Source organism: Phalangium opilio, unplaced genomic scaffold (genome assembly GCF_054372755.1).
Source record: "Phalangium opilio isolate 3A_F unplaced genomic scaffold, DU_Popi_V2 ptg000209l_1, whole genome shotgun sequence".
In the NCBI taxonomy this organism is placed as follows: domain Eukaryota; kingdom Metazoa; phylum Arthropoda; class Arachnida; order Opiliones; family Phalangiidae; genus Phalangium; species Phalangium opilio.
Window position 1 is genome coordinate 22,177,989 of NW_028324217.1, and position 12,142 is coordinate 22,190,130.

General features: G+C 39.9%; 1 protein-coding gene across 1 annotated transcript in view; it reads right to left on the reverse strand.

The window, feature by feature from the left end:
• Positions 1-3,172: 3,172 nt before the first annotated feature.
• Positions 3,173-12,142, reverse strand: part of LOC149621284 (uncharacterized) — a 69,648-nt gene continuing 60,678 nt past the window's right edge. The window contains exon 7 of the mRNA XM_089855257.1: positions 3,173-4,942. Within this exon, the coding sequence (XP_089711383.1) occupies positions 3,909-4,942 (1,034 nt within the window). The 3' untranslated portion in view covers positions 3,173-3,908. The remainder of the gene's footprint in view (positions 4,943-12,142) is intronic.

The window sequence follows — 12,142 nt, forward strand, 5'->3', positions numbered from 1 at the left end:
TCTGATCAAACCATTCTTCGTCGTACTTGCATAGTCACACTGATCACATTTGAAGGGTTTGTCACCACTGTGAATGAGTTGATGTGTGATCAAATTAATCTTCTGCGTGAAGGCATAATCACACTGGTCACATTTGAAGGGTCTTTCGCCGCTGTGAATGCGTTTGTGTTTGATCAAATTACTCTTGTTCTTGCTACCATAGTCACACTGTTCACACTTGAAGGGTGTTTCACCACTGTGAATGCGTTGATGTCTGATCAAATCATCCTTCCGCGTACTTGCATAGTCACACTGATCACATTTGAAGCGTTTCGTTGATGAGTGATCAAATTACTCTTCCACGTGCATTTATAATCACACTGATCGCATTTGAAGAATTTTGCACCACTGTGAATGCGTTGATGTCTGATCAAATCACTGTTCCACGCACTTGCATAATTACACCGATCACATTTGAAGGGTTTTTCACCACTGTGAATGCGCTGATGTTCGATCAAATGAGACTTCCACGTACTAGCGTAGCCACACTGATCACATTTGAAGCGTTTTTCTTTGGTATCCTTTCGGTCATCAAGTTCAAGCTCCCTTTCATTTTCAGTTGAACATTTGTATCGAGCTGAACATTTTTTCTTAGATTTTCCTACAGAAAAGAAATAAATTAAAACTTCATACGATATCAAACAACTCGCCTCACAAACATTTCTATGTTCAAAGGCAATTGATATAACAGGTTATGCTTAGGCTTAAAAAAACACAAAGGCAAACAAAACAAGTTCAGAAACAATAATCGATGTCCGAGTCGAAACAGAGGTTTCCAAAGGTTTGACCTTACGCGTTGGGATAACATGGGAACGTGGAAGATTTTTTTAATTCCTGGTATCAGTGATATTATCCCCGCAGCTTGGTCGAATTTGGAAATTAACTAATCGTGACTGCGTGTGTCATAAAAAACTAACAAACAACTTTCTCAATATATATATATATATATATATGATTCAAATTTCAAACTTGATCCCACGTTAGAAATTTGGGTAGAAATTAATGCAAACTTTCGCATGATCAACGTACAATAAAATACACGTGACAATATGAACAGCCATATTCTGCCATTAAACCTCTGTAGGTACATGATAACACCTAAAAAGTAGTGAAAGAACACAAGTATGAAGTCAGGGGTAAAGTTAAAGGGGCTGTTCGAACACTGGGACAAACGACGATCTTCCTCATAGAGCTTAACATAGCGGGTGGGTAAAAAGGAGAGGGGGTCGGAAAGCCCCTTTAAGCTTAGCGACAATTTTGCAGTCTCTCTCTGAAACCAACTAGCACCAGAAGTGATGACAAAGATGAAGTTATTAAAGAAGCAAATTAAGATTCAATGCAATAACATATAAATCAATCATTATGGTAAAATTTTTATTCTTTAATAGCGAAGATGATATTCCATTTTTAATATAAAATATTGTTAATAATAGTCAAATATTCAAAATTGTTCGTGAATTATTTATAAATAACTAACACAAACATAGTATTACTACCAGTTTCCCGATAAGACGTTAGGCTAGTTACATTTCACAATTTTATATTACGATATAGCCTGTCCGGTGATTAATCCGTAACGATAGGCTTTTACAATTTTCCCATGAACGAAAACTTTTTCTTAGTGAGCATCTACTACAGTTGTCAAGAACAGCAAAGTGTGAAAGAAAATTAAAACACGTTGTGCAATTAACACATTTTGAAATGGTTCTTTCCAAGTTTTAAATTGCTGAGTATGCTTAACTACAATCCATTTTATTAGTCCAAGTGATTATTACGTTGATGTCTGATCAAATTACTCTTCTGCGTGAATCCATAGTCGCACTGATCACATTTGAAGGGTTTTTCACCGCTATGAATGCGTTGATGTTTGATCAAATCATTCTTATACGTGCTGCCATAGTCACACTGATCACATTTAAAGGGTTTTTCACCACTGTGAATGCGTTGATGAGTGATCAAATTACCCTTGATTGTGCTGGCATAGTCACACCGATCACAGTTGAAGGGTTTTTCACCACTGTGAATGCGTTGATGTCTGATAAAATCAGTCTTCCGCGTACTTGCATAGCCACACTGATCACATTTGAAGGGTTTTTCACCGCTATGGCTTCGTTGATGAGTGATCAAATTTCTCTTCCGCGTGCCTTTATAATCACACTGATCGCGATTGAAGAATTTTTTACCACTGTGAATGCGTTGATGTCTGATCAAATCCTTCTTCCACGCACTTGCATAGTCACACTGATCACATTTGAAGGGTTTTTCACCACTGTGAATGCGCTGATGTTCGATCAAATGAGACTTCCACGTACTAGCACAGCCACACTGATCACATTTGAAGGGTTTTTCACCACTGTGAATGCGTTGATGAGTGATCAAATTACCCTTGATTGCGCTGGCATAGTCACACCGATCACAGTTGAAGGGTTTTTCACCACTGTGAATGCGTTGATGTCTGATAAAATCAGTCTTCCGCGTACTTACATAGCCACACTGATCACATTTGAAGGGTTTTTCACCGCTATGGCTTCGTTGATGAGTGATCAAATTACTCTTCCACGTGCATTTATAATCACACTGATCGCATTTGAAGAATTTTGCACCACTGTGAATGCGTTGATGTCTGATCAAATCACTGTTCCACGCACTTGCATAATTACACCGATCACATTTGAAGGGTTTTTCACCACTGTGAATGCGCTGATGTTCGATCCAATGAGACTTCCACGTACTAGCGTAGCCACACTGATCACATTTGAAGCGTTTTTCTTTGGTATCCTTTCGGTCATCAAGTTCAAGCTCCCTTTCATTTTCAGTTGAACATTTGTATCGAGCTGAACATTTTTTCTCGGATTTTCCTACAGAAAGGAAATAGATTAAAACCTCAAATTATATCATACAACTCGCATCACAAACATTTCACTATCCAAAGGCAATTGATATAACAGGTTATGCTTAGGCTTAAAAAGACACAAAGGCAAACAAAACAAGCTCAGAAACAATAACCGATGTCCGAGTCGAAACAGCGGTTTCCAAAGGTTTGACCTTACCAAATCTAATATACGCGTTGAGAACGTGGAAGATTCAAACTTGATCCCACGTAAGACACTCGCGTAATACAGAATGCAAACTTCCCCATAATAAACGTTCAATAAAATATACGTGACAATATGAACAGCCATGTTCTGCCATTAAGCCTCTGTAGGTGCATGATAACACCTACTAAGAATTGAAAAAACGCAACCATGAATTCAACGGCAAAGTTAAGCTTAGCGACAATTTTGCAGTCTCTCGTTTCTGCTGAAACCAACAAGAACAAGAAGTGATGACGAATTTAAAGTAAGGAAAGAAGCAAATATGATTAATCAATTATTATGGTAAAAATATCATTCTTTAATAGCGAAGATATAATTACTGATACACCATTTGTCATATTAAATATTGTTAATTAAATTTTTTAAAAAAAGGTTACATTAAATATCGTCGTGAAGGTTTTATAAATAACTAACACAAACATCGTATTACTACCAGTTTTCCGTTAAAAGAAGTTAGGCTTGTTACATTCCACAATTTTGTAAAACCGTGTAGCCTGTCCGGTGACAAATCCGTCACGAATGGTTTTTTAGTTTTTTATAATTTTTCTATGATCGAAAACATTTTGTTAGTGAGCATCTACTACAGTTGTCAAGAACGGTAATGTGTGAAACGAAAGTGAAAACACGTTGCGCAATTAACACTTTTTGAAATGGTTCTTTCCAAGTTTTAAATTGCTGAGTATGTTTAACTACAATCTATTTTATTAGTCCTTGTGATTATAACGTCGATGTCTGATCAAAATAATCTTCTGCGTGCTGCCATAATCACACTGATCACATATGAAGAGTTTTTTCAACGCTATGAATGCGTTGATGTTTGATCAAATTATGCTTCTGTGTACATTTATAGTCACACCGAGCACAATTGAAGGGTCTTTCGCCGCTATGAATTCGTTGATGAGCGACCAAATTACCCTTGTGCGTGCTTGCAAAGTCACACTGATCACATTTGAAGGGTTTGTCACCACTGTGAATGCGTTGATGTTTGTTCAAATCGTTCTTCCGTGTACTTACATAGTCACACTGATCGCATTTGAAGAATTTTTCACCACTGTGAATGCGTTGATGTCTGATGAAACCACTCTTCCACGGACTTGCATAGTCACACTGATCACATTTGAAGGGTTTTTCTCCAGTGTGAATGCGTTGATGTTCGATCAAATGATACTTCTGCGTACCTCTATAATCACACTGATCGCATTTGAAGGGTTTTTCACCACTGTGAATGCGTTGATGTTCGATCAAATGATACTTCTGCGTACCTCTATAATCACACTGATCGCATTTGAAGAATTTTTCACCACTGTGAATGCGTTGATGTCTGATCAAACCACTCTTACACGCACTTGCATAGTCACACTGATCACATTTGAAGGGTTTTTCTCCAGTGTGAATGCGTTGATGTTTATTCAAATTACTCTTGTTCTTGCTACCATAGTCACAGTGTTCACATTTGAAGGGTTTTTTACCACTGTGAATGCGTTGATGTCTGATCAAACCACTCTTACACGCACTTGCATAGTCACACTGATCACATTTGAAGGGTTTTTCTCCAGTGTGAATGCGTTGATGTTTGTTCAACTTACTCTTGTTCTTGCTACCATAGTCACAGTGTTCACATTTGAAGGGTTTTTTACCACTGTGAATGCGTTGATGTCTGATCAAGCGATTCTTCCACGTACTTGCATAGCCACACTGATCACATTTGAAGCGTTTTTCTTTGGTATCCTTTCGGTCGTCAAGTTCAAGCTCCCTTTCATTTTCAGGTGAACATTTGTATCGAGCTGAACATTTTTTCTCGGATTTTCCTACAGAAAGGAAATAGATTAAAACCTCAAATTATATCATACAACTCGCATCACAAACATTCACTATCCAAAGGCAATTGATATAACAGGTTATGCTTAGGCTTAAAAAGACACAAAGGCAAACAAAAGAAGCTCAGAAACAATAACCGATGTCCGAGTCGAAACAGCGGTTTCCAAAGGTTTGACCTTACCAAATCTAATATACGCGTTGAGAACGTGGAAGATTCAAACTTGATCCCACGTAAGACACTCGCGTAATACAGAATGCAAACTTCCCCATAATAAACGTACAATAAAATATACGTGACAATATGAACAGCCATGTTCTGCCATTAAGCCTCTGTAGGTGCATGATAACACCTACTAAGAAGTGAAAAAACGCAACCATGAATTCAACGGCAAAGTTAAGCTTAGCGACAATTTTGCAGTCTCTCGTTTCTGCTGAAACCAACAAGAACAAGAAGTGATGACGATGTTAAAGTAAGGAAAGAAGCAAATTACGATTAGTCAATTATTATGGTAAAAATATCATTCTTTAATAGCGAAGATATAATTACTGATACACCATTTGTCATATTAAATATTGTTAATTATATTTTTTAAACAAGTTGGGAAAACCAAAATATTACCTCTCCGAGCCGAGAAAAAGACTAGTATCTGACTGAATATCGAAATACTTAACCTACATTTTTGGCTTTTTTTTTTGTCTAACGAAGCTTAAATGATCGAATAGTTTTCTCTACACTGTCTAAATCTATTATCATCCGCTAATCCTTGGTTTCAAACCATTATTTACAAAGGAATATAAAAGTTCTATCTTAAATTTTATTCTCTGATGCATACCAGTAGTTTTGCTTTATATAACGTTTAATTTAGAATAAAATCTGTAAGACACGATTTCCATTATAACACAACTTTACGAAAAGATCCTGATTCCTTTCTAACGAAAGCCTGAACTTTCCTTATCTGTTTTTCAAGGTTATAGAAGTGAAAAGTGTTCATCTCGGTAATTTAATTTTAAAAGTTCACTTTCAAATCATAAATCTTTATTTTATCTCTAGCCTCCCTAATCAAAACAACATGTCCTAAACGTTTCTCTAATTTACATTACAACCAACTTATGGAAAACTACTAAAGGCTAAGTCGAACCAAATGAACCACTTGTACGCGAGAAAAAAGTTCTGGGAAAACCCACTGTTATGATTAGTAAGTCGACATAATTAATTGTAATAGAATATTTATTGACTGTGCTCGTCATTGTAAACTGACTACAAAATAGCTAGCTCCTTTATGAGGAAACCTCGTTATTCGCTATGGGTCGCGCTCACTAGTGGGAATACATAAGGGTAGTACTACCATCATTTACAATATATGATAATGTTATTAAGAGTATATAGCAAGAGTATATAACAACTGTCTAACAAAAGTATTTAACAGGAGGATATAACATCTTTCCTTCTTTAAAAAAAATTTAGTATTACAAAAACGTTTTGAAGGGAAAATATTAGTTCTTGTTCGGGTTGACCTTAGTTGTTGTGTACTTGCTGTAAATGGTGCTCGTGTGCTGTACGGCGTATACAGAAATAGTCTTGGAAAATGGGGACGTTCTTGGAGAAATTCGAGTAGCTGTGTTGTCCAGCCTTCGAACAGTCGTCGTGCTAGAAGGACTTAATTTCCTAATGTTTGATATTGGTGTTGTACGTCGCGGTTCGAGTTTACGTGGTGTAATTACAACCACTATTGGCTTTTGGTCTCGTCTTGGCGTTTGAAGTATAGTAGGAAATCGGATCTGTGTTGCTGAAATAGCTGAATTGGTTTGAGTTGTTGACATTGAAGTTTGATTTTGCAAGGGTTGTGGGGTTGGAGATGTGTTCTGTATTGCCAAAGTCGATGAATGAATTTGAGGTGTTGAAATTGAAGTTTGGTTTTGTGTGGGTCGTGGTGTTGGAGATTTGTTCTGTGTTGCCGAGGTCGGTGAATGAATTTGAGATGTTGAGATTGAAGTTCGTTTGTGTATGAGTGGTAGTAATTCTCCTAGTCTGACTCTTGAAGTGGTTCGGCGTGTATTGGCCGCAGGATCGGGTTGATTGGTTAAAGTTTGCCGCAAATGCTTAACACAATTGTCCTCCACCTGTTGTACTTCATCTGCCGTGTTTTGTTCAGCATAACTGCTTTGAGGTACTGTACTGTGTAGGTGTGTCGGCCGTATTTGGTCTTGAGTTCTCCGCAATGTTTTGCCTTCATTGTCTTCAGGACATACGACAAGACCTCTTTGCTTCCGTGTACTTCTTCTGCAGGTTTCCATTGCCGTGGTCAGACTTGGCAATATAATGGTCTCTCGACCTTTGGGGTTTCAGGTACCGGGCGGTGCGCGTGATTTTGTCGTTTAACCATGAGGTTTTTTCCGTCCAGTAACGTTTTGCGAATATGACGGTCGGTCGAAGTGTTTGTTGCTTCGTTAATCGTGTTCTGGTACGGCGTCCCATTAACATCTCGCTGGGCGATGGTAACTTACAATGGGCGTCGAGTGATATTCCATAAGAACATACTGTAGGTACCTTCTTGTTGCGCTTTGATTGCCAGGTTTTTTATTTTTTGTATGGTTCGTTCTGTCATACCGTAGCTATTAGGATGGTATGGGCTGGATTTTATCTGTTGTACTGCCCATTGTTGGAGGAAACCCTTGAATAAGCTTGATTGAAAGGGGGACCATTATGAGACACCATTTTCTGCGGGGCACCATGTCGACAGAATTGTAGATTTAGGAACCTTATTATCAGCATTAGTGGTTCGTAACTCTTGAGCTTGGACGTATTTGGAGAAATAGTCAACGAGAATGATCAGATTTGTATTATTGATGTGGAACAGATCCGTACCAACAGTGTGTCGGTGTAGCTGTGGTGCATGGTGAGGCGTAAGAGCATAGGGCGTGTTGGAACGGTCCCTTTGTCGGCAAGTTGTACAGTTGTGAACATACTCTGTGAGGTCTCTTGTCATTTGGGGCCAGTAGAGATTCAGCTTGGCTTTAGATAGGCACGCGGTTATTCCTTGATGAACTGAGTGAATTTGGGTCATAACATCATGGCGTAGCGCATCAGGGACCTAAAGCGTATCCACTCGGTAAATTATGCCTTCTGATGCATGAAGTTCTTCTTTGATCGCCCAGAACGGTTTTAACTCGGTGTGTAATTTTTCGTATGCATATAGCCATCCTTTTATGTGCAAAAGTACCGTTTGTGCAATTGGCTCGGATGTGGTAGCGTTTTTGAATTGCGATTGTTTCGCTTGCAACAGAGCTGTGGTTGTATGCACTACGACATGGGGTCCTTCTAAGCAGGATGTGTCAATTTGTGTCGTGGATTAAGAGGCACGTGACAACGTGTCGGCCACTTGTAAATGAGTGCCAATCGTTATTTGGTATCTGAGCAGGCGAAGAACAAAGGGTTCGATGCGTGGTGAGAGTAATTGCATCGGTTTCTTAATGATGGTAATTAAAGGTTTATGATCGGTCTGTACGATAAAGGGGACTCCAATGACATAATAGTGGAATCGTTCGCACGCGTGGACTTTGCCTAGAAGTTCACGTTCTTCTGGCGCGTAGTTTTGTTGTGTGCGGGTGAAAGTGGTTGAAGCATACTCAACAGGTTTACCACTTTGGAGTAGTACAGCACCGACGCCTATTACGCTGCTGTCCACTGATATTGTGCTTGTGGCTTGCGGATTGTAATAAGCCAGTACTTGGGACGAGGAGATGAGTTGTTTAAGTTTTCGGAAGACAGCTTCCGAGTTTCCGTCCCACATGAATGAGAACTCTTTCATCAGAAGTGGAGCTGTAATAGTTGAGGCAGGAATCTTAGTAGTGATTTTTTGTCTGTTGGAGACGGTATTGATTGAATCGCTTGAACTTTTGTTGGTGATATTTCGACGCCTTTGGAGGACAGGATGTTCCCCAAGTATTCCATCTTGTCTACCGTTAGTTGCATTTTCTGCCGACTGAATTTTAGGATGCTTTGGCGAGTTCTCTCAAAGACTGCAAGCAGTACTTATTGTGTTTTTGCTGGTCTTTTTCATTTATCAGAAAGTCATCTGTAGAAATGTGGACGTACGGAAAGTTTTGTGATGAAAAACGTGGTGCATGGTGCTTTGAAATAGTTCTGACGCTGAGGAGAGATCATAAGGTAGCCGGAGGAATCTGTATCTACCGTAAGGTGTTGCGAATGTACACAAGTAAGTACTTGGTTCACCCAGCTCTATGTGTCAGAACGCACTTTGCGCGTCTAGTACGGTGAAGATTTGTGAGCCGTGAAGACCAGCTTAGATTTGTTGATCGGTAGGCATTGGATATGTCGCTTTCTTTATAGCTGCGTTCAAATTCCTTGGATCGATGCATATCCGAACGGCATTTTCATCCTTTCCAGCATCGCCATCTGCGCTCTCATTTTCAGTGCCTGACTTTGAACATTTTTATGGTGGTGCTCCATTAGTCATGAGTGGTTGAAGCATACTCAACAGGTTGACCATTTTGAAGTAGTACCGCACCGACGCCTATTAGGCCGCTGTCTACTGATATTGTGCTTGTGGCTTGCGGATTGTAATAGGCCAGTACTTGGGACGAGGAGATGAGTTGTTTAAGTTTTCGGAAGACAGTTTTTTTTTGGAGGGTTTCAATGCGAGTGGGTCAGTGGACCTCGGCAAGGATGTGATTATACAGGTTTCAGTACGTGTGTAAGCAGGGGAAGAAAATGAGGTTTACTTGGGAGGTGACGGACGGGGGGTGGGGGTCAAGTCACCTCCGGTGGACACGGGGCAGTCGGCACCTATAGGGTAGGATCGCCGACATGTGTCTTATTCCCTCAAACTTTGCCGCCCAGAAGCTTGGCTTACAGGAGTGCGCCACACTCCCGGCTTCGGAAGACAGTTTCCGAGTTCGCGTCCCACATGAATGAGACCTTTTTCATCAGAAGCTCGCGTAGTGGAACTGTAATAGTTGGGGCAGAAATTTGGACAATAATTCAGCATGCCAAGGAATCTTAGTAGTGATTTTTTGTCTGTTGGGGACGGTATTGATTGAATCGCTTGAACTTTGGTTGGTGAAATTTCGACACCTTTGGAGGACAGGATCTTGCCCAAGTATTCCATCTTGTCTACCGCTAGTTGCATTTTCTGCCGACTGAATTTTAGGTTGCTTTGGCGGGCTCTTTCAAAGACTGCAACCAGTACTTGATTGTGTTTTTGCTGGTCTTTGTCATTTATCAGAAAGTCATCCGTGGAAATGTGGATGTACGGAAAGTTTTGTGGTGAAAAAGGTGGTGCATGGTGCTTTGAAATAATTCTGACGCTGAGGAGAGACCATAAGGTAGCCGCAGGAATCTGTATTGTCCGTAAGGTGTTGTGAATGTACACAAGTAAGTACTTGGTTCATTCCGCTCTATGTGTCAGAACGCACTTTGCGCGTCCAGTACGGTGAAAATTTGTGAGCAGTGAAGACCAGCTTTGATTTGTTGATCGGTAGGCATTGGATATGTCGCTTTCTTTATTCAAGTTCCTTGGATCGATGCAGATCGGAACGGCATTTTCATCCATTCCATCATCGCCATCTGCGCTCTCATTTTCAGTGCCTGACTTTGAACATTTTTATGGTGGTGCTCCATTAGTCATGAGTATCTTAAACGTAGTCAATAATAAAATAATGGTTAGCGTCCTTTTTCTATCATGGTAAAAAACGTTTTAAACACTATCAAAGGTGATAATGTTAAAGATAAAAAACACTTCGTGTTAAATTGTGAACTAAACTTCATTCATCTGTTTTTATTTAAACATTAGTAATAACTAATATGGATACGACTAGTATCGCGCTTTGTATAAACGCATCTTCACGCAAATAAACTTGTTCACTATACGTAACACAGAAGTGATTTCTTTTTTTATATTTAACGATAGACTACCTCCTCTACTTTTTATCAAAAGTGATTTTATTTAACTTACCAATTACATCTGATGAGAGAATAGTAACTCTACCAACTGAACATACCAGCAACCCATCATATCTAGTTACTTCTTCCACAGTTTCCAATTTGAGCGACCATTTCGGGCAATAGGTTTCCAATTTGAGCGACCCTTTCGGGCAATAGGTTTCCAATTTGAGCGGCCCTTTCGGGCAATAGGTTTCCAATTTGAGCGACCCTTTCTGGCAATAGGTTTCCAATTTGAGCGACCCTTTCGGGCAATAGGTTTCCAATTTGAGCGACCCTTTCGGGCAATAGGTTTCCAATTTGAGCGACCCTTTCGGGCAATAGGTTTCCAATTTGAGCGACCCTTTCGGGCAATAAGTTTCCAATTTGAGCGACCCTTTCGGGCAATAAGTTTCCAATTTGAGCGACCCTTTCGGGCAATAGGTTTCCAATTTGAGCGACCCTTTCGGGCAATAGGTTTCCAATTTGAGCGACCCTTTCGGGCAATAGGTTTCCAATTTGAGCGACCCTTTCGGGCAATAGGTTTCCAATTTGAGCGACCCTTTCGGGCAATAGGTTTCCAATTTGAGCGACCCTTTCGGGCAATAGGTTTCCAATTTGAGCGACCCTTTCGGGCAATAGGTTTCCAATTTGAGCGACCCTTTCGGGCAATAGGTTTCCAATTTGAGCGACCCTTTCGGGCAATAGGTTTCCAATTTGAGCGACCCTTTAATTAAGGCTGATCATACAAAGCTCCTAGAGCTAGGATTTCCATCAACCATTAATTAAGGCTGATCATACAAAGCTCCTAGAGCTAGGATTTCCATCAACCATTAATTAAGGCTGATCATACAAAGCTCCTAGAGCTAGGATTTCCATCAACCATTAATTAAGGCTGATCATACAAAGCTCCTAGAGCTAGGATTTCCATCAACCATTAATTAAGGCTGATCATACAAAGCTCCTAGAGCTAGGATTTCCATCAACCATTAATTAAGGCTGATCATACAAAGCTCCTAGAGCTAGGATTTCCATCAACCATTAATTAAGGCTGATCATACAAAGCTCCTAGAGCTAGGATTTCCATCAACCATTAATTAAGGCTGATCATACAAAGCTCCAAGAGCTAGGACTATCGTTAACCCTTTTTGAGCAACTCTTACTATAGCAGTGGCGTAGCGTGAATTTATCCCACCCGAGGCCAACCATAAAGTTTCCCCTCTCTTTTTTTCTCTATTATGCTTATTGA